This window comes from Tiliqua scincoides, chromosome 8, assembly GCF_035046505.1.
Source record: "Tiliqua scincoides isolate rTilSci1 chromosome 8, rTilSci1.hap2, whole genome shotgun sequence".
NCBI classification, from domain to species: domain Eukaryota; kingdom Metazoa; phylum Chordata; class Lepidosauria; order Squamata; family Scincidae; genus Tiliqua; species Tiliqua scincoides.
The window spans coordinates 14,605,780-14,628,708 of record NC_089828.1 but is presented as its reverse complement, the minus strand read 5'-3'; the positions used below and the strand labels follow the sequence as shown (position 1 = coordinate 14,628,708).

The window sequence follows — 22,929 nt, the reverse complement described above, 5'->3', positions numbered from 1 at the left end:
ATGAGCGACGTGGTGGAGCGGACGCTGAGCGCCCTGCCGGGCCTGCTGGGCCAGCCGGAGGCGGGGGCCGGGCTCGGGCTCGGCGGGGGCGCGGGCAGGAGCTCGGCCACCTCGCGGCTCGGAGGCCTCATCCGCAGCATCACCGCGCTCGCCTCCAAGCACGTACGGGCGGGGAGGGGGCCACTCGCGGCGGAAGGGCCAGCCCCCTCGCCCACAGGGGGGAAAGAGCAAGAGTGCCCCTGGCCACGCGCAGAGCGCCCTGCTTGCTTCCCCCCTCTCCCTCCCGCCCAGGATAGGAGTGAAGCCCTTCACTATGGGAAGGGAAGAGTGCTCCTGGCCATGTGCAGAGCGCCCTGTTGACTGCCCTCCTCCTGCCCAGGGAGGAATGAAGCCCTTCAGAATGGGAAGGGAAGAGTACCCCTGGCCATGTGCAGAGGACCCTGTTGACTGCCCTCCTCCTGCCCAGGGAGGAGTGAAGCCCTTCAGAATGGGAAGGGAAGAGTGCCCCTGGCCATGTGCAGAGGACCCTGTTGACTGCCCTCCTCCTGCCCAGGGAGGAGTGAAGCCCTTCAGAATGGGAAGGGAAGAGTGCCCCTGGCCATGTGCAGAGCGCCCTGTTGACTTCCCCCCTCCCTCCACCCATCCAGGGTAGGAGTGAAGACCTTCACAAAGGGAAGTGAAAAGAATAAGAGTGCCCCTGGCCATTTGTGGAGGGCCCTGTTTACTTCCCCCCTCTCCTTCCTCCACCCATCAAAGGTAGGAGTGAAGAACTGAGCCAGTGGAACAGTTTTGGGCTGACCGATATGGCAGGGTGCCAGCTATATTTTTCTTTTATATCTTACTGGTAGCAATAACCATGTGCTTTATTTATTTTTCTGCATTAGGAGGAAGAAAAATTAATCCAACAGGAATTAAAGAATTTAAAAGCAATGGTTTCTGCACCCACCACAACACTGGTATGTTCTAAAACTGTTATTTATACAAGTAGAAGTTCAACTTTGTCTTTATCAGGCCCCATTTGCCAGTCTGCCATAAACAGTTTTTTTTCACAAACTTTTTGCCCAAAGCAGATTTGTAAATTGCCTCTTACCTAGTTGCCTGTGGTAGATAACTGCCTCCAGTCAACAAGGCACAAGATGATGGCTAAAGGAGAAACTTGATAGAGGTTTTTAAAATTATGCATAGTATAGAGCAGGTCTCTCTGGATCTGTGGGTCAGATCCAGGTTTTAGGATAATCCTCCACCCTGTTCTGTTTCACTGTAGGTCTTCTGGGTACCAGATCTGGATGACACGATGCTCTGGGCAATCTTGGCTACCCAGAAATCCAGGCACAATGCCTGCTGGAGCATTGGACCATAGGTATGACTGCCCAGAGCATTGCGTCATCCTGATCTGGTGCACAGAAAATATCTGTGGCGTGGTGGAATGGTAAGCGCCGTTTGCGCTGGGGAAGGCTTTTCCAGTGCGCAGCAGTCTCCAATTACCACTGGTATAGAGTAAGTGGGGAGAGAACATATATCTTCTATCATGCTGTAACTGAGTTACACTCAATGAAACTGAGGGACAGTAGATTTAGAGCAGAGAACAGAAAATACCTATTTGTGCAGTGCATAATTAATTTATGGAATTTAGGGTGCAATCCTAACCCCTTATGTCAGTGCTTTCCACACTGTTTCCAGCACTGCTTTCCAGCACTGACATAAGGATAGTGCAGCTCTGAGTTAAGGGAACAAACATTCCCTTACTTTGAGGAGGCCTCCGTGAGTGACACCCAACTGCAGGATACAGCACATGTCCCATTGGCACTGCTATACCAGTGCTGGAAAGCACTGACATAAGGGGTTAGGATTGCGCCCTTACTGTCTCAAGTCATGGTCACGAGCATTGGCTTAGAGGGCCATATGTATTTTTGGAGGCATTCTCACATCATGATTCTGACCTAAGTGTGCATAGAATTACAGCCTTCATCAGAACAGAATTTGGCTAGTTCAAGAGCTCCCATGATTTAAAAATGTGGCACAGAAATGACCCTTCAGCTCTCCTGTCTTTCAGTAATAGTTACTGTGTCACTGTAAGATTTTAGCAAAGAATTGCTTGGTTGGTTTGTTGCTGTGGAGGCAACAATAATAACATCCTTGAATTGCTATTCAAGGAATTCCCTAACCTGAAAATATTGATGCTGTACATCTTTGCAAAGCAAAGAGAACCCTATTTTTTTTTAATGTGTCAATTTCATTTCTTCTGTTTCAGAGATTGATGAAGGAATGTATGGTGAGACTTATCTATTGTGAGATGCTGGGCTATGAGGCCTCTTTTGGATACATTCATGCTATCAAGCTAGCACAACAAGGAAACCTTTTTGAGAAAAGAGTAGGTATGTATTTGAAACCATCAAATGTGTATATTCCACTTGAGAAAGACAACCAAATCAACAAGTGGGCTTTGTGGGGGGTTAGTCATAGATGTTGCCGCTAGGTAAGGGAATGTTTGTTTCCTTAGGGCTGCATTGCAGCTGCACTGGCGCAAGAAAGTTGGTTAAGTTTGGGCCCTCAGAGAGCAGGCTGGATCACATTGGTTGGTGCTGTGAGTTCAGTAAGATTTACTTCTGCATTAGTGTGTACAAGAGTCCAGTCCTATCCAGCTTTCCAGCACTGATGTAGCCGTACCAGTGGGGCATGCGCTGCATCCTGTGGTGGTGGGGAATACTGGAGGCCTCCTCAAGGTAGGGGAACATTTATTCCCTTATGTTGGGGCTGAATTGAGGGTGCTGGAATGTTGGGTAGGATTGGGCCATAAAAGAGCAGACTGGATCACTTTTAATTTCTAAGTCTGTAAAATGTTGTATTTTATATTTTTGATCTTTTTAAGCTTCCAGCTCTTTAATTGCTTACATCGATACTTGTGTCTCATTGCTGATATCCCTTCTGTGTTTTTCTTTAGATGTGGGACAGGGACCCAGGTTTTTTTTCCAGTTTTTTTGCTACATAAATTGTGTGTGTGTGTGTGTGTGTGTGTGTGTGTGTGAAGGAGCAATTCATGAATATTTTTGTGGATAATTATGATTCCTTTGGAAAGATGTGTTTTGCATTTGGGGAAGCTCTGCAAACCCCCCTGAGCTCATGCGATAGACCAGACTATACATCTAGAAAATAAGATAAATGAATGCAGATAGTTTGGAGTAGTTTGTAGCAATGGACAATTTGTTTTTTTCTTGTAGGTTATTTGGCAGTTTCTTTATTCCTTCATGAAAATCATGAGCTGCTGCTTTTGCTCGTGAACACAGTTGTGAAGGTACAGTTTTGTGGGAGGTTTGGAGGTAAAGATCACACTGAACGCAGGCCTGACTTTATTAATAAATAAACTGTTTGCCAGTTAGAACCTCAACAAGGCCCAAAGGCTTAGATCCAGAAGGGCACAGGGTTGTTTTCCTCTCACACATGGGTTTTTTTAATCCTCCCTTTTGTCAGTGCTGCCTTATTCCTACCTGGAACCCCCATTTTGAAAGATATAACACAGCATCCTATGTTGTATGAGGAGCTGTTGCTAGATGTCAACATTGATTCTCCTACCCCTCATTGTGAAGAAAAACGATCCCCCTCCCAAAGAATCAAGGAACCTCACAGTGTGCTTAGACACTTTCAGGGGTCTCTAAACTTTTTGGCCAAAGGGCCACATCAGAGATCTGGTACAGTGTTGAGGGCTGGGAAAAAAATTAAATAAAATTTAAATAAATAAATTAGAGATGGAGCTTAGCTGAATGAATAAATGAATGGGCTCAAATGCCCAGGATTTCTCCAAGCACCAACACAGCCCAAGAAATAAAGCACACGCTTAAATGGACCCCCATTCTCCCACCCCACAAGCACAACTCTGGCCCTCGGGCTGGGGTTTGGAGACTCTATAGTTGATTAAGGAAAAGAACATTTATTTTAAAGTTTATTGTAATAGTTCCTTTAATAGTGGGGGAAATGGTTTTTAATGAGTGGGAACAATAGAAGAAAATAACCTAGAAAAGTGAAATTGAGAAACTGAGAAGGGAGGGAGGAAGAATGAAATTAAGGTGCTCAATGTGTGTTTTTTTCCATTAGCTGCTTAAAATCTAAATGCATTTAACATACTGGCTTCTAGTGAAGTTTGGCAAGATTGCTTATCAGTGACTTAATTTTGACTTGTGAAAGCAATTCTGAAGGAGCTTTAGCGATGTTGTTAAGTGTAATCAGCCTTCTCTCTTTTTCTGCAGGGGGGAAAATAACAGCTTTGTTTTTCTGCCTGTGACAGGATTTGCAGAGCTCTAACCTCATGGAGGTGTGCATGGCTCTTACTGTCGCAAGCCAGATCTTTCCACGAGAAATGATTCCAGCTGTCCTCCCACTAATAGAAGACAAGCTTCAGCATTCAAAGTAAGTATTTATTTACAGAAAGGGAATCCTAGGACATGGAGTTTCAAAAGCTGTTGTGAACATGGAGTTCAAGATACATTTAAATAAGGCATAAATAATAACTGCTCAGTGAGTGACTAAATTGTTTCTCTTTTAGGGAAATTATTAGAAGAAAAGCAGTTCAAGCACTATACAAGTTCTACCTTATCGCTCCCAACCAGGTCCAGCATATCCACGACAAGTTCCGGAAAGCACTTTGTGATAGGGACGTGGGTGTTATGGCTGCTTCGTTACACATTTATCTCCAAATGGTCAAGGTGGGGTTCTCGACAATTAGAATGATTGTGTGAATTGGTGTGAGCCTTAAATAAAGTAACAAAAATAATGGAAATCTGTATATTAGAAATCCATTGCTTTCATACATAGCCCAGGTACTTTGGAAATTTCACTTGCAGTGAAGCGCAGTGTACTTTTTAAAAAAAGTATTCATGTTTGTACTGAGATACATGCATATATTTTGTGTTTTTAATTCTGAATTGCATTTCAGTTTGAAAATTTACAGAGAACAACTTTATTGAAAATTAAAAGACAGAAGAGACAAACTGAGGCACTGGAGAATTGCTTCAGTTGTATATGGGTTTTTTATGGTATTGTATAAGTTATATTATGTGTGCATTTTTGTTTTGTCTAGGAAGACTCTTCTGGATATAAAGACCTCACAGGCAGCTTTGTAGCTATTCTGAAACAGGTGGTGGGTGGCAAACTCCCTGTAGACTTCAACTATCATAGTGTGCCAGCCCCTTGGTTACAAATCCAGCTTTTAAGAATATTGGGATTGCTTGGAAAAGATGATCCAAGGTAGGTTTTTTCTTCCTTGTTGAACTTCTTGACTTTTTGCTCACTGAGCCATGTGTTTCATTGCCTGATTAGATTCTTAACTAGAATAACTAATGTGATAAATCAGTGTTTCCCAAAGTGTGGGTCAGGACCCACTAGGTGGGTCGCGAGCCAATATCAATGTTTTATTTTGAATATATTAGACTTGATGCTACCATGGTATGTGACTGCATTTGAGGAAATGTACAGACCTATACTTTTAACAAGCTACTATATATATTCTTTTAACAATGATAGTCAATGGGACTTACTCCTGTTAAAAATTTTCCAGCTTGATGATGTCACTTCTGTTCATGACATCACTTTTTGTGAGTCTTGACAGATTCTCGTTCTGAAAGGGGATCCTGGTGCTGCAATAAATAATTAAGATAACGTAAAGAGTACTGTTAAGATTCTGATAATTGTCTGTTGGACTATGTGAGAGATGGTATAGGGCAATGTTTCCCAAACTGGTTGCAACCCTCAGGGCAGTGGGAAACACTGAATTCTCCTTTAAGGGGAGTGGTGACCAGCAGCAATGGCAATATGGTGGCAGTGGCACCTTTGGGTTCGCACCGCCACCAACTAAGTAAAAATGGGGGGGGGGTTTGCACTTATGAGGGTCAGTGGCGACTGGAGAAGTTGCAAAACCCAGGTTTGCACTGCAGCTGGGTAAGCGCGAAAAAACCCCTTTTTACTGTGATGGTGGCATGGACCCGGAAGTGCTGCTGCTGAGTTGCCACCGCCCGCCCTGTATGGCCCTGCAGGCACTCAGTGATTCTCTTACCTTGGAGTAAAGGTTGAGAACCACTGGTATAGGACTACAGTCTTAACCATTTTTGCTCAACCCATAGGTGTACACATTTGGTCCCTGTTGTGTATATGCATAAGAACATAAGAATAGCCCCACTGGATCAGGCCATAGGCCCATCTAGTCCAGCTTCCTGTATCTCACAGCGGCCCACCAAATGCCCCAGGGAGCACACCAGATAACGAGACCTCATCCTGGTGCCCTCTCTTGCATCTGGCCTTCTGACATAGCCCATTTCTAAAATCAGGAGGTTGCGCATACACATCATGGCTTGGATTTTTCCTCCAGAAATTTGTCCAATTCCCTTTTAAAGGTGTCCAGGCCAGACGCCATCACCACATCCTATGGCAAGGAGTTCCACAGACCAACCACACATTGAGTAAAGAAATATTTTCTTTTGTCTGTTCTAACTCTCCCAACACTCAATTTTAGTGGATGTCCCCTGGTTCTGGTGTTATGTGAGAGTGTAAAGAGCATCTCTCTATCCACTCTGTCCTTCCCGTGCATAATTTTGTATGTCTCAATTCATGTCCCCCCTCAGGCGTCTCTTTTCTAGGCTGAAGAGGCCCAAACGCCGTAGCCTTTCCTCATAAGGAAGGTGCCTCAGCCCAGTAATCATCTTATTAGCTCTCTTTTGCACCTTTTCCATTTCCACTGTGTCTTTTTTGAGATGCGGCGACCAGAACTGGACACAATACTCCAGGTGTGGCCTTACCATCAATTTGTACAACGGCATTATAATATTAGCCGTTTTGTTCTCAATACCTTTTCTAATGATCCCAAGCATAGAATTGGCCTTCTTCACTGCCGCCGCACATTGAGTCAACACTCATAGACCTGTCCACCACCACCCCAAGATCTCTCTCCTGATCTGTCACAGACAGCTCAGAACCCATTAGCCTATATGTGAAGTTTTGATTTTTTGCCCCAATGTGCATGACCTTACACTTACTGACATTGAAGCACATCTGCCATTTTGCTGCCCGTTCTGCCAGTCTGGAGAGATCCTTCTGGAGCTCCTCAGACGTTGGGCAGAAATGTGACGTTGGGAAGAAATGCAACGTTGGGCAGAACTGGCTTAAGGTTAATTTTTTTAAAATGCCTCTTCTTGATCACAGTTTCTTTTTCTAACAGGACCAGTGAGTTAATGTATGATGTCTTGGATGAGTCTTTAAGGAGAGCAGAGATAAACCACAACATTACATATGGTAGGTGAAAGTTTATTTTCTGAATCTTAAAAAATGCAAACTGTTGGCTATGAATTGTTTTTTGATTATATTTGGTGGGGGTTAATAAATAATACAGCGAAATAATACATTTAAATAACCTTAAACTGAGGTGTAAAAAAGTAAGCTTTGTCCTGACTCTGTTTATATGTAGGAAATGCATGCCTTGAAGTGTTGTCTAGTGGAGTGAGCATGTGTCTGGAGTAAGTAGAGTACAGAGTACTAGAAATATTGACATACACATGCTCAAAAGCCTTAATAAAAGTACTAACAAATTTGCTTTTTAATATGAAGAAAAGTTGTGATGCTTGTGTGGATATGTTGAGGTTGTTTAATATTCAAACATTGCCTTGTCATCTGCCTGGTCTACCATTTTTTCTTGTCTTCCTGCAGCAATCTTGTTTGAGTGTGTCCAGACAATTTACACAATTTATCCGAAATCAGATTTACTTGAGAAGGCTGCCAAATGTATTGGGAAATTTGTACTGTCACCCAAGATTAATTTGAAGTACTTGGGTAAGTTCTCTTATAACTGTAACCCAGTGCTTTGACACTGACCGCCAGTATTTGCAGCTTGCATGACTTTACAGTAACTTTCCTTTCTAGGATTAAAGGCCCTAACGTATGTTGTTCAGCAGGATCCCATCCTTGCACTTCAGCACCAGATGACTATAATTGAGTGCCTAGAACATCCTGACCCCATTATTAAAAGAGAGGTAACTTGAATTTTAATCAAAACTTGAATCACCCTTTCATTTTCCTTTTTCATTGGGACTTCATCAGTATTGTACGTATTTTGAGGACACTGCTGCCTATATTGATTTTTGATCTTAATTTTTAAAATACATTGTTATCTACGCTTAGCTTTTGGCAGGGCCATATCAGCTGAAATAACATGTTACATTTAAACTACTGTCTTATACACACTTTTCTGGGAGTAAGCTCCAATGAACACATTGAGACTCACTTCTGAGTAGACAGGCATAGGATTGTGCTGTCAGGTTGATCCAGTAGCCACATAAAAAGGTAATCACTTAGATCCTAGTGATTATATATTTGTGCAGACGCTGGCATATCAGGTCACGCATGAGAACAAATAATCCATGTTCCCCTCTTTTTACCCCATTCTTTGCAAACAAGAGGGAGGAAAGTAGAAGCTTTTATTCACGGTTTTCAACAAGCCACAGTTTGTTGTTTCATCCATAAGCAGTAAACTGGTTAGTGCAAAACCATCGCTCACAAATTAACAGCCCAATTCTACTTAATGCTATGATTTATTATGTTAATAGCTTGGCATCCTATTCATTCTTCTGTCTTGCTGTTTTAATTTTTCCAAAATCAAACACATATATTCTTCCTTCTCCATTAGACACTGGAGCTGCTGTATAGAATTACAAATGGACAGAATGTCACTGTCATAGTTCAGAAGATGCTTGACTATCTAATTCAAAGCAAGGATGACTACACAATCATCAACATTGCTGGCAAAATAGCAGAATTAGCTGAAAAATATCCTTTTATTTGTTTTGGATGCCTTGGGAATGGTTACATAAGAGTTTATTTGGGAACCCAGTCTATTTATGAAGCAGTCTTTAAAACAAATTTGCATCTGCAAGCTTTAAAAATGCATTACAGAAAATTGTTATGCAGTAATAGAAGTACATTCTGCTGGGATCTGTTTAAAAAAAAGTTTCAGAAGCAGTGTAATCTTATTTAATTTAAAAGTTGGTACTTTGTATTTATGGAGGGGGGGGGAGAGAGAAATGTGTGCCCAAACTTTCATATTTAATCCTTATCACACTGTGACCTGGAGGATTTGATAAATAAATTTGGGTTTTAGTCCCTATGCTCAATTTTGATACAGTTTTATGTACTTGCAATTCAGTCAGTATAATTTAATTTTTCATAAAATAAAACATAAAATAAAGGCAGAATACATGTATTTTTATTTTATGTTTTATTTTATGAAAAATTAAGTTAAAACACACAAACTTGTAGTTGCACTAGATTTGGTTGAGAAGCTATGCTGGATTTGGCTTAGACCTCGGTCTTAGTTTTGTATCCAGTTTCAGAAGAGCACAAGTCTCAGTTTCTAGCATGCCTCTACCCACGGTCTCTGTGGTCCTGTTCTCCTTTTGGTGGAAATAACACCTGAACCATTGCAGTGCATGATTTGTCTATATTAATGGTCTCCTTGAACACTTTCTTTGGTGCTTCCTTTCATTCTGGGGCAAATGAGGAGTTCACAGAAATCCCATGTACTGATAAACCCAGTCTTGTACTGGCAGGTGCTGCTTTCTCTCAGCAGGGGAGGACAAAGGCATATGTGTTAACTCTGTTATATCAAGTTTTAACAGCTCCCACTACATTAAAACAATAAAGGTGGCAGGGTCCTATGCCACCTCCAGAATGTTTTTGAACATATGAGATTGCCTTCAGGACACAGTTGGAAATCATGGTGAACCACAATGGTAAATGCAAACTATGTGTAGCCACCTAATTTTTACTTCTATTCTATGGAGACAATTTTAATAATACTTTCTCTTGTTAGTCTAGCATCTTTTAATTTGGAATAGATGACTTCAAACCTACCAGAGAAAATTGATTGTAGTGTGTTGCTACTATGGTGTTCTTTTCTTAACGTTTCCAGCACATATGCTCCTGACAATGAATGGTTCATCCAAACTATGAATGCAGTATTTTCTGTAGGAGGAGATAAAATGCACCCGGACATCCCAAATAGCTTTCTACGGCTTCTTGCTGAAGGTGAGCAACACAAAATAACTTATGTGATGAAAAAGGGAGTTTGCGCGTGTGTGTTTTAAACAAACAGAAAGCACTTGCTTAATACATTTTGCAAGAGAAATTGTCATATGCTTTCTAGGATTTGAAGATGAGAAAGAAGATGGTCAGCTGCGGCTTCATGCTGTCCAATCTTATCTCACGTTGCTAGAGGACAAAAATGCTGTTTATCCACAGAAATTTCTTCAAGTGATGAGCTGGGTAAGGAAAAGTCCGTTTAATAAGACATATGGGAATTCTACAGCATAAGCAATTAAACTTTGAACACATTTTTTCTTTCCTTTTCTTAAAAAAGGGAATTAATTAGGACGATGTTATTTGTTCATGCAGGAATAGTGTGAAGCTGCAAACTTTTTCAAGTACAGTTTATGCCAGATAGCTACTGGTTGCCCAAATTGTGAATTGAAGTGAGAGAGTTAGTGTGAGAAATAAGGAGAGAGTATGCCTCAATGGTTTGATGCGGGTTTCAGAATCCCAGTGCTTCAGTGATGGACAAATGACATCATATTGTTGCTGTGGACAGTGGGTATAGTACAGCCAAAGTTAAGCATGTTAAGGGCCCAATCTGATGGTATGCTCATACTGCTGATGTTGGGTGTCATGAAAATGCTGTAAAGCACTTTCCCACCAGCAGTGTACCACTGGCACTGAAGCAGTGCCAATTGGTATTGGGCTTCAGTGTCAGGAGGACACAGAGCTGGAGCAGCCAGTATCACTGCCGGTCGGTGGCAAGGCTTTTTGGGGCAGGGAGGGGGCAGAACTGGGCAGAGGGAGGGGAGGATTGGGCCTAGGAGGGGGGTGGAGATGGCGGCAGAGACTGTCACCGAATCCTATGCTCCCTCCCTAGTTGGGAAGTCCTTCATGGACTTCCTCAGTTCTGCACCCACTCAATAGCAGGCACAGCTCTGAGGAGACCCATTGGAGCTGCAGAGCTGTTACCCAGAGTAAGGTAGCAAATGCTCCCTCCCCCAGAGGAGACTCCGGTGGGTGCCCCGGCTCCATTTCGGTGCTGCTGCTCCTCGGGCAGCATAGGATTGGGCTGCCCATCCCATTTATTTCACTGGGAGAGTTAAGCGTGTGCTGGCAGTTTGCTACTGAAAGCAGGGGGTTGTGTGCTATACTATGTGCAAGAGATGTGGTCTGGAGGTTGAGCTGTTCCCTTGTCTGAGAATGCGAAGCAGGATCAGCTTGCTTGGAAGGGGGACCAAGAAACTGTTAGAGGTGACTGAGTCAGTTGGCAAAAAATGGATAACATATTGAGAACCAGTTTGAAGTTTGGTTTGCAGTTGCTTGCGAGAGGCTGGAGGGCACAAAAGTCAGCAGCCAGGATGAAGGGAAACATCTGGAGAAATGGAATGTTCTGTGAGATTTTTCTCATAGAATAAGGCTCGTAAAAACTTCATGGAATTTATGTTCAGCAAACATGCAGATATTGAGGAGTTTATATTGTCATTGCTCATGGTTCATAAACTGAAGGTTGTGTTTATAATTGTCTCCTGACAGGTGTTGGGGGAGTACTCCTACCTTATGAAAAATGTTGATCCAGAAGTTGTTTTGACAAGTTTGCATAGGGTACTTAGGAGTAGTGCCACTTCTGAAACCAAAGCCTGGATTATGGCTGCCGCCACTAAAGTAGCATCTCGTACCCCATGTTCTAAAACAGTTGATAAACTCATCCAGGAATTCAGTACCTCCTTGGACACTTGCTTGAGGCAATATGCCTTTGAATTAAAGCACCTGGGGGAAGACAGAGAACTGATGAAGAAAGTGTTCCCAGTTGATGCTAGCTGTGAGGACATAGTGGTGAGTCTGTGATATTATACCTGTGTGCATCATTGCTGGGCCTTTGGGTCTTGAGTGTTTTCTTCAAAACATGAAGGGAGTGAACTGTGTTCAAAATGTATATATCTGGGATCAAAAGATGTAAGCATTGCTCAGAGTCAGTGCTTGGTTTTCTCAAAAGTCCTTCATAGACATCTCTCTCGTCCCCCACAGCCTACGGAGAGAATCTCCAGTGATTTATAACCTCTAGACATGGGGAGTAGAATCTAATGGCCAGCCTGGATGCAGTGACTTCTGTATGAGACAGCACAGCCACATCTAGGCTTTACTGAGAGCTTGGCTTAACTCTAGAGACTGTCAAAAGTGCAAATCCTGAATGAGCCTTGTTTTATGGCATGTCGAGCAAGAAATCTGCCGAATTGACAAAGGAAGCTGCCTTATATTGAACCGGGCCATTGGTCCTTCTAGATCAGTACTGTCTATACAGACTGGTAGTGTCTCTCCAGGGTTTCAAATGGGTCTTTCCTAGCCCTACCTATGGATGCCAGGAATTGAACCTGGGATCTTTTGACATGCAAAGCAGGTTTCTCTGCCATTGAACTGCAGCCTTCCTGTTTGTTAGCTGGACTAGGGAGGTCAAGGAGAAAAGGTACTACTTATAACAATTAATTTTTATAGATTATTAAGAACAAATAAGCCATGATACAGAATAAGCAAACCAACATGGCTGAAAAATTGGATCTTTTTGTTCTGTGAGAGGTCTTCTGATGGTTAAATGTTGATATTTTAGAAAAGTAAATGGTGGTTCTGAAAATGTGATGTTTTGAGAAATGATGCAAACAGAGGAATACATTGACAACAAATTCTAGTTTATAGATTGCATAAGACCAGGCTCTGGTGAATAATTCTGCACACCTGTCTTTCTTTTTCTGTGGCTCTCTGTGCCAAAGTAGAAACCCTACTTTAAACTCCTTCACATTTTAAACGCAGATTTGGCTCAGGAATGGCAGAAAAGCCCAGTCTAGCATCATGCAGGTCTGACATGTTGCAGTTCTCTCCTAAAATATACTCGAATGAATATTATGAACCATGAAAATGAATATTACACTAGTTAAGTGTCTTTACAGGTAGCACTCTGAGCATTGGTGTATAACTTTCTAGGGATAAAAACTGATATGACTGTCAGGTTGAATTTATAAGGCAGGATGCCATTCAGCGGAGAGGCTCATAACTTAAATCAGTTTTTGAACTGTCACTCTAATTCAATATAGGTAGATGCTTCCTTATCTTTCTTAGATGGGTTTGTGGCTGAAGGACTTGGCTGTGGTGCAGCACCATATAAACCTCATCACCAAAGGCAAGAGGAGAAGCTGTCTCAGGAAAAAGGTGATTGCTTCTTTACTTGACCTGAGAACAATGGTTGCTTAGAAGGCCGAAGCAAGGATATGTACTTGTATCCAAATGCCTCCAGTGCTTTTTAAATGGAATGCTGTCTCTTAAGACTACTCCATGCTTTATTTTTCCGACTGTGATGATGATCTTGGTAGAAAGTGTTGTGTGTGTTTATCACCATGGGCTCAGGATTGGTTAGTCATTATGAGCATCTGTCAGTAGATCCAATTTCTGTATCTTCAAAGGAAAATGTGACTTTACTACCTTTCATACAAAATGCAAGCACTTTTTCCTGATGTGGACATTTATCTATGTTAAGCCTTTTCTACCCAAATAGAAATATACGTTATAGAAATATACGTATATAGTGACTATATACGTATATAGTGACTGTGACTGTGACTTTATATACGTATAGTGACTGTATACTTTATATACGTATAGTGACTGTGACTGCGACTTTATATATGTATAGTCACTATACGTATACATATAGTGACTGTGACTTTATATACGTATATAGTGAAAATGTGACTTTACTACCTTTCATACAAAATGCAAGCACTTTTTTTCTGATGTGGACATTTATCTGTGTTAAGCCTTTTCTACCCAAATAGAAATATACGTTATAGAAATATATGTATATAGAAATATACATTGCATGTGCACAACAGGGACTAAATGTGTATATCTGTGGGCTGGGCAGAAATGGATTAAAAGCAAGAATGTGTGGAATTCGCAAGCAATAAGCCTGCCTTTCTCCTTATGTATTTCTTGCTCTCTAGGTTTTAGTTCAGTCACTTTAAATGGGGGTGTGGCAAATGGACTCATTATATTCTTTGCTCCATTATACTAAAAAAGTAGCTTTGATATCTCTTCAATTAGAACATGCTCCATAAAGAGATACGAAGAGTCTAGTTATCTCTCTGTGGGATATGTTTTTGTTCAAAGCCAAAATTCTGGAGGGGAATATTGGATTTGGTGTTGCAGGCCTCTTTCTGGATGGATAATGTGAACTCCAAATGTATAATGTTTCTAAAAAAGACACACTATCCACTGCATACCGAGTCCCAAGAATGATAGGTCTGTAAAACTGGTAGGATGCTAAATGTGGAATATTGTAGAAGCATAATCACTGTTGACTAAGGGCCCAAACCTATCCAAATTTCCAGCGCCGATGCAGCCCGAAGGTAGAGGAAAAACTGTTCCCTTACACTGAGGAGGCTGCTGTGACTGCCCCCCCCACTGTAGGATGAAGCGCAGGCCCTGTTGGCACAGTTTCATTGTCATTGGAAAGTTGGATAGGGTTGGGCCCTAAGAGTATCCTAACTTCCCTGTAAGATTCTGAAGTCTGAAGTCCTGTTTGACGAGAAATGGATCTGTCTCTGCAGCTCTGAATTTTGAACCTTATGGGCTATCGCTCTCCCCAAAATTCTTGTCGACTGGTTTCACTGGCAGACAGTCTCCAACTGGGCTTTCTCTGGGTTCTGACATCTCTGGAAATAGTGCTGAAGCAGGACAAAAGGAGTGAGTATGTTTCTGTCTTGAGTGGAGGCTCAATGCATGGTTTAACTCAGATCTATGACTGGATCTCCCAGCCTGCTTATTTTTACTTAAAATTTTTTTAGAATAGCTGTGCTAGGGAAGTTTTAACAGCCCTCCCTGCCCATTTATCCCATCAAAATCATCCCTATAAGCTGTTGTTTGCTGTACTGGAAAAAAAAGTACTGTTTTTTTTCCCCCTGTTGAGAGGCAGCAACATGGTATGGGAGATGAGAGATTGGCATTATATAGTTTCTCTCTGTGGCAATATCCTGACAAGCCACCTTGCATGGAGGCTCCTTTTAAAAGTGGTGCTGTGGGGTCAATATTGCCTCAGGCAGCAAATTTAGATTATTTGCAGGTGTAGAGGGACAAAAGCATATGGGCAGAACTCTTCCTGGACAACGGTCTGACTTTTTCTGATTACGATTTTTTTAGGACCAACAGTCTGAAGCTTGGTGGTGTGAAGAAACTATGGGGAAAAGAAGGCTATCTCCCTAAAAAGGAAAACCAAGTTGAGAAAGATATCAAGCCTGTTCTACAGGGCAGCACATCTGCGGAACATGTAACTGATAACTTTATATCACAGCCTGAGCAAGAAATTGTCGACCTCTTGGAAGGAGAGAAAGAGAAGCAGCAATTGGCTTCAACGCTCTTCGTTGGCCTAGGGTCGCAAAGCAGCCTCAGTCTGGTATGACAACTAATTGCAATTTCACAGGAATGGCTTTATTAGCATTGCAGTGGCTAATGATACACCCCAAACTAAGGTTCCCAAAGTTATGTTCTGTGTCCCCCTTTAATATATACATGCAGAGTCCATGGCCAGAATCTAAAGTTCTCTCACAGTGGAGGAGGGTATCCTTGGGCAGGTTACTTCAATATTCAAATACTTTGATGTGCCCCATGTGCTTTGGATTTGGTTAAACAGCAGTCCCCCACCCTGCATGACATAAAGTTTTGAAACTGAGGGGAGTTGCAAGAACAGTTTGTGATATGTCATGGGAACCAGCTGCTAAATGGGGCAGAAGTAAAAAAAAATAGTCTGCTAGATGTGTACAAGCCTTCAGGTTCACCTATACTAGGTCTATAGATCTTGGCTAGAGTTTGGAAGTCTCTCCTGCTAAAAATGTGGGCACATTTTTCCCTTTTGCACTCTCTCTCTCTCCCCCCCTCCCCTTCCCCATTTCCTGCCTGCAGTTTAGGAACCACTGTCTGCCATGCAAATAATTGCTAGCAAAGCGTGTACCTTCGAATCCCCCCATCTTTATTCTTTATTTCTTAAATGGTATGAGAAAGAGAAGGAGAAAAGACCAGATGCATACCCAGGTTTAAAAGATTAAATACTTTTAAGATTAAAATCATAAGTTGCACTTGCTCACATTAAAAAAAAAATGTTTGCTTTTTCTTTTTTTTAAAGATGGGCAAAGGAGATTCCACAACCCAGAAGTTCAAAAGGAAATCAAAAATAGGTGAAGTCCAAAATAGTAAAGAATCATCCAGTAGCCAAAGCACAGCTAGCTCATTCCTCAGTCCTTTCTCTGATGCATTGCCTAAGAATAAGGAACTCTTCCAAAACAATGGACACTTAAGATTAAGGAAAACTTCGCTGACTTCTCCTGAAACTTTGGAATCAAAGGTGGTGTTTGACAGGTCTCATTCCCTGCCAGAAGCTGGACTGAATGAAAAGCTTTTGGGCCTCAGATTCTCACCACCTGCTTTGTGTGTGGATGGTAACATGGATGTTTTTCAGCCTTCTCCAAGCAGTCAGTCAGTAGTCAACAAGCAACTTTCTTTGATGCCTGCCTTACCCGAAGAATTAGCCAGACATCCCCATTCAGAAATTTTAGAACTTTGTGGTGATGCGTCCCTCGTTTTGTACTCTTGTAAAGTCTGGAAAGATGACTGTGTCCTACTTTGCTTATTTCTTGCCAATAAAACCACCTCTGTGCTTAAAGCTGTGAACTTGGAATTTGAACGCACCGAACATTTTACGGTAATGATGAGTTGTCATAACTTTATCACTGTTTTCTTGTGTTCCTTTTTCAAATGAAATTCTGGTGGCTGAAAATACTTGTGGATCTCTTTGTTCTTTTTCTCTTAGATCTTAGAAAGTCCTGGCTGCAGTTTTTCTGGAATAGAAGCTCACAGCATAGAGAACTTGCAGAAGTGCATAGAGATAGGGGGACTCTGTTCAGAGGGCCTGCTCTCTGGCTCCATCAGCTACCATCTAGATTCGGATACACATCTCAGGTTTTCAGTAACTTTAGCCTTGTTGGATTTTATCAGGTAACTTCATAAGTTTGCTTCATAAATTTGCTTAAGAACTATATTGTTTGCTTGCCATGCATGATATTTGTCAACTTCGTGAATCATAGATAGCCCACAACTGTTTCCAAAGCTTTTTATATTCTGAATGTTTTGGATGGTCCTGAGATAATGTGAGGCATCTAGAAATGTAAGAGCTAGTTCAGACACCATGTTTTGGTATTGTGTTGGCTTTAGAAGAATTGCATTCTAGTAGTACAGGATTTAAGTTGTTGGAATTCTTACACTCCAGTCTCCCTCCTGGTAGCGCCATATGCTTATGTGCTGCCAGGGCAATGGCCCTTGAGGCAGCTGAGAGGGGGAAGGTGCTGGGTGGAGAGGCCAGTGCCTGTCGCCGCTGGGCCTCTGCACTGGTGGGAGAAGCAGGAGTGCTTCCCCGGTAAGGCACCCGCCAAACAGTGGAAAGGTGTTTCGGGGGAAGGGGAGGATGGGGAAGGTGGGAAGGAGCGAAACTGGGGAGAAGGTTGGGCCAGAGGGTAGTTCAGGCCCGGGAGGGTGATGGGGGTGGTGGCAGAGGCTGCTGCCAGATCCTATCTCCCCTTCTGAGCCTTGGAGCCTAGCACAGATCTTCTCTGTTCTGTTCCAGCTAAATAGCTAGCTCAGACCCAAGTAGACACATAGGGGCTGCTAGGGCTCTACATGGGGTAAAGGAACCAATGTTCCTTTACCCCAAGGAGACCTCCTGTTGCTGCTCTGGCCCCACAGGATACAGTGGCTGCTGTTTCTTTATCCATTCTTTAGGAGTTAGGGTGCTGCAGAAATTCAAGTTCATTGTAATGGGTCAGAAGGCTGTTTTTAAAACTGTTTTGGAGTAACAGGAAAACAGTGTGTAGTTACTTCTATATTTACCACATCATTTTCAGACCAATGAAAATCACCACTGATGAATTTGGAAAACTGTGGCTCTCCTTTTCGAATGATGTCAAACAAAACCTAAAAATGACATCATCTCGGGGATCCCTCTCAGCTATTCTAAGCACCTTGCAAAAAAACCTGAAACTACATATTGTTGATGTCATAGGTGAGTAGTTCGATAGTTCTTCAGAACTGTTGTAATTAGGATCCTGTTCTACTGAAGTCCTTTAAAATATTAAACTCTTTTTTTTAAAAGGAAATGAAGGAATAGTGGCATGTCGATTGCTTCCATCAGTCCCCTGTTTACTGCATTGTCGTCTCCATGCTGGGATGTTGGCTCTGTGGTTCAGATCTCCGTGTTCCGCTCTTCTAGACTGTTTACTTTATCAGTGTCAGAAGGTGATGGAAGAATCCTGAGTTTTACAGTGCCTCCTCTTCTGACTCAGTGGCAAAAATGAAGTGGTGTGTGTGTTTGTGACTGTGACTGCGCAAGGGCTTGCCAAAGCAAAGGTACCTCTTTTCCTGCTTGTCAAGGAGGGAGTCAAGTAAGCGTAGACCTGGTGTATTTGATGGATTGAGGATCAAATATACTTCACAGTGCTTGCCAAACTAAATGCTCAGGATTTGTCAGTCTCTGACAAGGAACTAAATGAACTATGAATGATAATTGCTGTTAACACACAGTATGTATATTTTTTATTCTGTACTTATATAGGTCACAACAGTTTATTCACAGGATCAGCTACTACTAAGCTACATCATTAATGTGACTTCTACGACTTAAAACCTTTTCTGCTTTTATTTGTGAGCTTCTCCTGAACTGGCATTTGAAACCACCAGTGTTGCAAAAAGCACAATGTTTACTCTTGGAACAGAGTATTTTGTTTGCTTGAATGTCTACTCTACTCTTAGTTAAGCTGCCTTGATCAACTGTGTATGAAACAGACTTTCAGTGATAAGATAACCTTCACGATTGTCCCATTGTTGTAGGCGCTGGCTGGGGTCTGATATTTTACAAAAGCTGTATCAACTTGCCAACGACCCATCTAGGAAGACCAAGCTGTGGAAGAGCAGTTCCTAGTTCACTGCATTTCAGAAAGGAATCAACAGTGTGTCAGCAGTCTCTCTATGGTGCTGTACTTGATACTGTCTTGCTGTGGGATGACTGGGCATCATCCTCTAACAGCAGTTCCTTGTGAACAGTTTTTCTTGAGACTGTGAGCAAGCCCCTAGCTATTGCTTGCTGCATATAAATGTGCTGCATATCCATGTCAGGCTTCCAAAGTACAGTGTACATTACTTGCGTGACTAATAATCTCAGCTCTCCATGTCAATAGGTCAGCCATCAGAAGGGCTTCTTTCAGTGTGTTTTAAGGACTTGTGCATGAATACAGTAGAACTTCTTTTTTCCTTTGAACAGCAGTCCCCAAGTTCAGTAATAGTAAAGCTCATTGACCTTGGCTATAGATGAACTTAGAATCTTGCATTATAATAGCAGCAGGGGTCCTTTTATAGGACCTTTATTTTGGAGCAGGGGTCCAAAAGGACTTTTTCCCCCAGACATCAGACCCCATGTGTCGTAGCAAGTCTCTGTTGGTGATGAGCAGGTTTTCAAAAGCTGTTTATGATGTATCGTTGTGGCTCTGATGTTCAAAGGTGAAACAGTTTAAAATATTTTCACTAAGTGTGCTGAAGCCCTTGCGTACACCTAATGTAACTCTTTAGATCCTAGCCATAGATCACTGGGTATCCCTGAATACAAGCTAATCACCCACTAGTAATCTCTGATACAGCCACCTTTTGTTTGGTAGTAGGAGCTCCTGCAAAAGAAGCTGCTTCTCTCTTGGTTAGGGGTGTGAACCTTCTTACAGATACAAGATGCTGGCACATCACCCCTTGTTCTTAGCAGCGCCTGTGTACTGTGGGATAAATGCATTAGCTCTGATTTTATTTTGCTGCAGCAGCAGAAACGAAACATCCCAATTGATCTTTTTCTCTGTTCAGCAGTTGCACTACTTTTTTGCTGTTCAGTAAATGAGAGGCCTGAGCTTTAAAAAAAGGTTTGTGATCCCAGGGGTCTGTTGCTTATTGAAAAAGTGACATTGGTTTTATCTGTAGCCTGGGTTTTTAGCCCTTGTGACAGAGTGGAAATAAACAAAAATGAATCCACATTTTGACATGGTGTAAATGAGAAACTGGTATGAGTGCTAAAATTTTGCAGGAAGGGAAGCCTCCATTTAAAGCCTGATGATGTGGTGGTGCTGATTTTGGTGTTAAACTGGGCAATTTAAACCATTGCTGATGCTACCAGCCTTCTGTAAAGTGGAAATGTGCGACTTTCTTTGAAAAACAAGGCTGTCCGATTAGGTGACATCATATTTTTCTCATTGTTTGATGGGCAGGCCCAGTTTGACTTTCTCCATTGTAAAATTACTTTTTAAAAAAAAAAAATCTGCAAAGAGGTTAAGTTCTGCAAGTGCTTTCAAGCCTTCTTCCGACAGAAAGTCATTGTCCGTAGGTTTATTTGTTTGGAATGACTCCTATGGAAGGAAGTAACACATAGGAAAACCTTACTGAGAACTGAATGTGGGGGTTTTAATTTTAGCCAAGAAAAATGTTAACACCCTACCAATTTCTACTGATCTACTTGTTTGCAGTGCCAACATAATGCCTCTGGAATGCCCCCAAAATGCCTGTGTGTATGTGTGACCTGAACTTAAATAAATAATATACAGGTCATATAGGCCACCATATTGGTTTGCCAATGCAGATAGTCTTAACCTTGGGCTCATTAAAAAACTGCAATCCTTGAATGTTATCTGCATTTACAAGCACTACTTTTCCAGAACAAAAGATAAGCTTTTCCACCCAGTGGTATTGGTGTGTGCTTTCCCCCCTCTCATTTTCCCAGCAAAGCTAATTTAGCTCTGGTTGGTCTCTTGATGCATTCAGTGTGCTCTGCAAATGTTTCAGTGCAGGAAATTGTAGCAGTCCTCTTGAACTGGCAAAATGGCAGTATTTTGGGGATTCCGTTTTTATTATTAAATGTTCATGTGAACCTAGAGCCAAATCTTAGCTCTTTTTGTCTTATTGGGAGGAAATGCTCTGTTCACAATAATAGGAGTACATCATCTTGATGGCGATTTTATCAAGTTCAAAAGAAGAAAGACACTTAAGTGTGATCTAGGAATTAGCCTGACAAAAGACACACAATGGGTGTATGTATTGCTGTGGGAAGTGGTACATCTCTATGCACTAGTGTTTTAGAATGCTTCCCCCTCCTCTGGGAAGCCTGTGTTTGTGTGTTTTTCCTGGTCTCCTTTTGTAGGCTGGTGGACACGCTTCCATTCTGTTGTGGATTCGTGACAATTCTTCACTGTTTTGATGTAGTCGTCAGTGTTTGTTTTTATACAGATAAGTGTAAAAAGCCTTGTGAACAGGGTATTTTCTATTAAAAAGCTATGTACATATTGTAAAATGCACAGCACACTCCATGGAATCCCAGTTCTAGGGCTGAGGGCAGGTTTTGCCTCCACCTCCTCAGTGTTGCTGTTGTAACTCCTTCTCCATTCATTTCTGTGGCAGAAAGTAGAGCTGCAGTTGGTGTTTTCTGGAGGACGTGAGGGCATAAATCGGTGTGACCAACCAGCAAGACGACAACAGGGCTGGATTTCTTAATATGTATATTACAGCTGCTTTTCCACTGTCATCCTAATGGGAAGGATTTACTAAAATGCACTGAAATGTCACTGTATTAACCCATCTACAGGTATTAGTGTATAAATGTATATTAATGTTTTCTTTGTGCATCATGGATGTAAATGGAAGCCTGCATTTTGGAGGAATTAATACTCTGGGATCCTTTCCTTATATTTACTGTGGATGGTGTGTATTGAATTTTAAGGCGAGAACCGAGCAAAATCCAATGTATCGCAACAGCTAGCAAAGCTACTGTTTTTGGCCTATGCAGTTTTCTACTATTTGTGCAACATGTTCAGCATTGTATGATACTAAATGATAGTTATGCCTTTTGCACACTTAACAAGTGCTGAGTTTCTTTTTACACTTGCTTTGAATTTTAAAACTCTAACGTTCAACTATTTATCTGTCAGTATGCAGAATTTGAGAGAACGATCATAAACATCATATTTGTGGAACAGAAATGGGTCTGCTTACTTTGTACCTGTGGTACACTCTCTCTTTATTTTTAAATCATCTGTGGAAACTAATTCCTTCTGTTTTCTTGACTCTGTAATTTAATAACCTGTAATTCAATAACCGTAACATGCCTGCTGTTGTAAAACAACTCTTGTGCACCGGCTGTCAGGCCATTCATAATTTTGAGGTGGTGTTATATCACAGTCTAGTGACACTGAATGGGAATTGCCTGTCCAGATCTTCCGTCACGGGGAGTATTTGTACTATAGGTGGGCTGCATTCTTTGCATGCTTGCCTGAGAGTAATTCCCGTTGAGCACTGAGGGGATTTTTTTTTTATATAGCACCATTACTGTACAAAGCATTTTACACAGAGCAGGCCTTTTTCAGGCCTAAGATTGCCAGGTGGAAGGAAGGGCACCAGGATGCAGGTCACTTGTTGTCTTGTGTGCTCCCTGTGGCATATGGTGGGCCACTGAGGTACAGGAAGCCTGACTAGATGGGCTTTTGGCCTGATCAAGTGGGGTGGTTCTTATGTTTTTTTTATCTACCTTTTTGCAGATACCACGGCAACCTGAGACAGCTGCTATGTGCAGAGGTGGGCAGCTTGCCCCATAGCTGTCTTTGCAGCAAGGAAGGTTTCTCTGCTTGTTGCTGCCTCCTGATTGCCCTTCTATTCTGCGCCCTTCCTGCCCAACCCACACCTCTTTTGAAGGGCCAGGGTACCACACAGCCATGGCTTGCTGCTGGTGCTTTGCTATCCTATCCCACTTTTGGCTGG

General features: G+C 42.1%; 1 protein-coding gene across 1 annotated transcript; it reads left to right on the top strand.

Moving 5' to 3' along the window:
• AP4E1 (adaptor related protein complex 4 subunit epsilon 1) lies at positions 1–22,154 on the top strand. The gene is made up of 21 exons (XM_066636126.1): positions 1–162; positions 885–956; positions 2,252–2,375; positions 3,219–3,292; positions 4,280–4,401; positions 4,538–4,697; positions 5,072–5,238; positions 7,202–7,275; positions 7,687–7,809; positions 7,900–8,009; positions 8,663–8,802; positions 9,947–10,059; positions 10,178–10,296; positions 11,599–11,898; positions 13,149–13,263; positions 14,661–14,796; positions 15,250–15,502; positions 16,229–16,804; positions 16,913–17,097; positions 18,000–18,157; positions 18,248–22,154. The coding sequence occupies exons 1-21, from the start codon at positions 1–3 to the stop codon at positions 18,406–18,408; spliced, it is 3,444 nt and encodes a 1,147-aa protein (XP_066492223.1). The 3' UTR covers positions 18,409–22,154.
• The last annotated feature ends 775 nt before the right edge of the window (positions 22,155–22,929 follow it).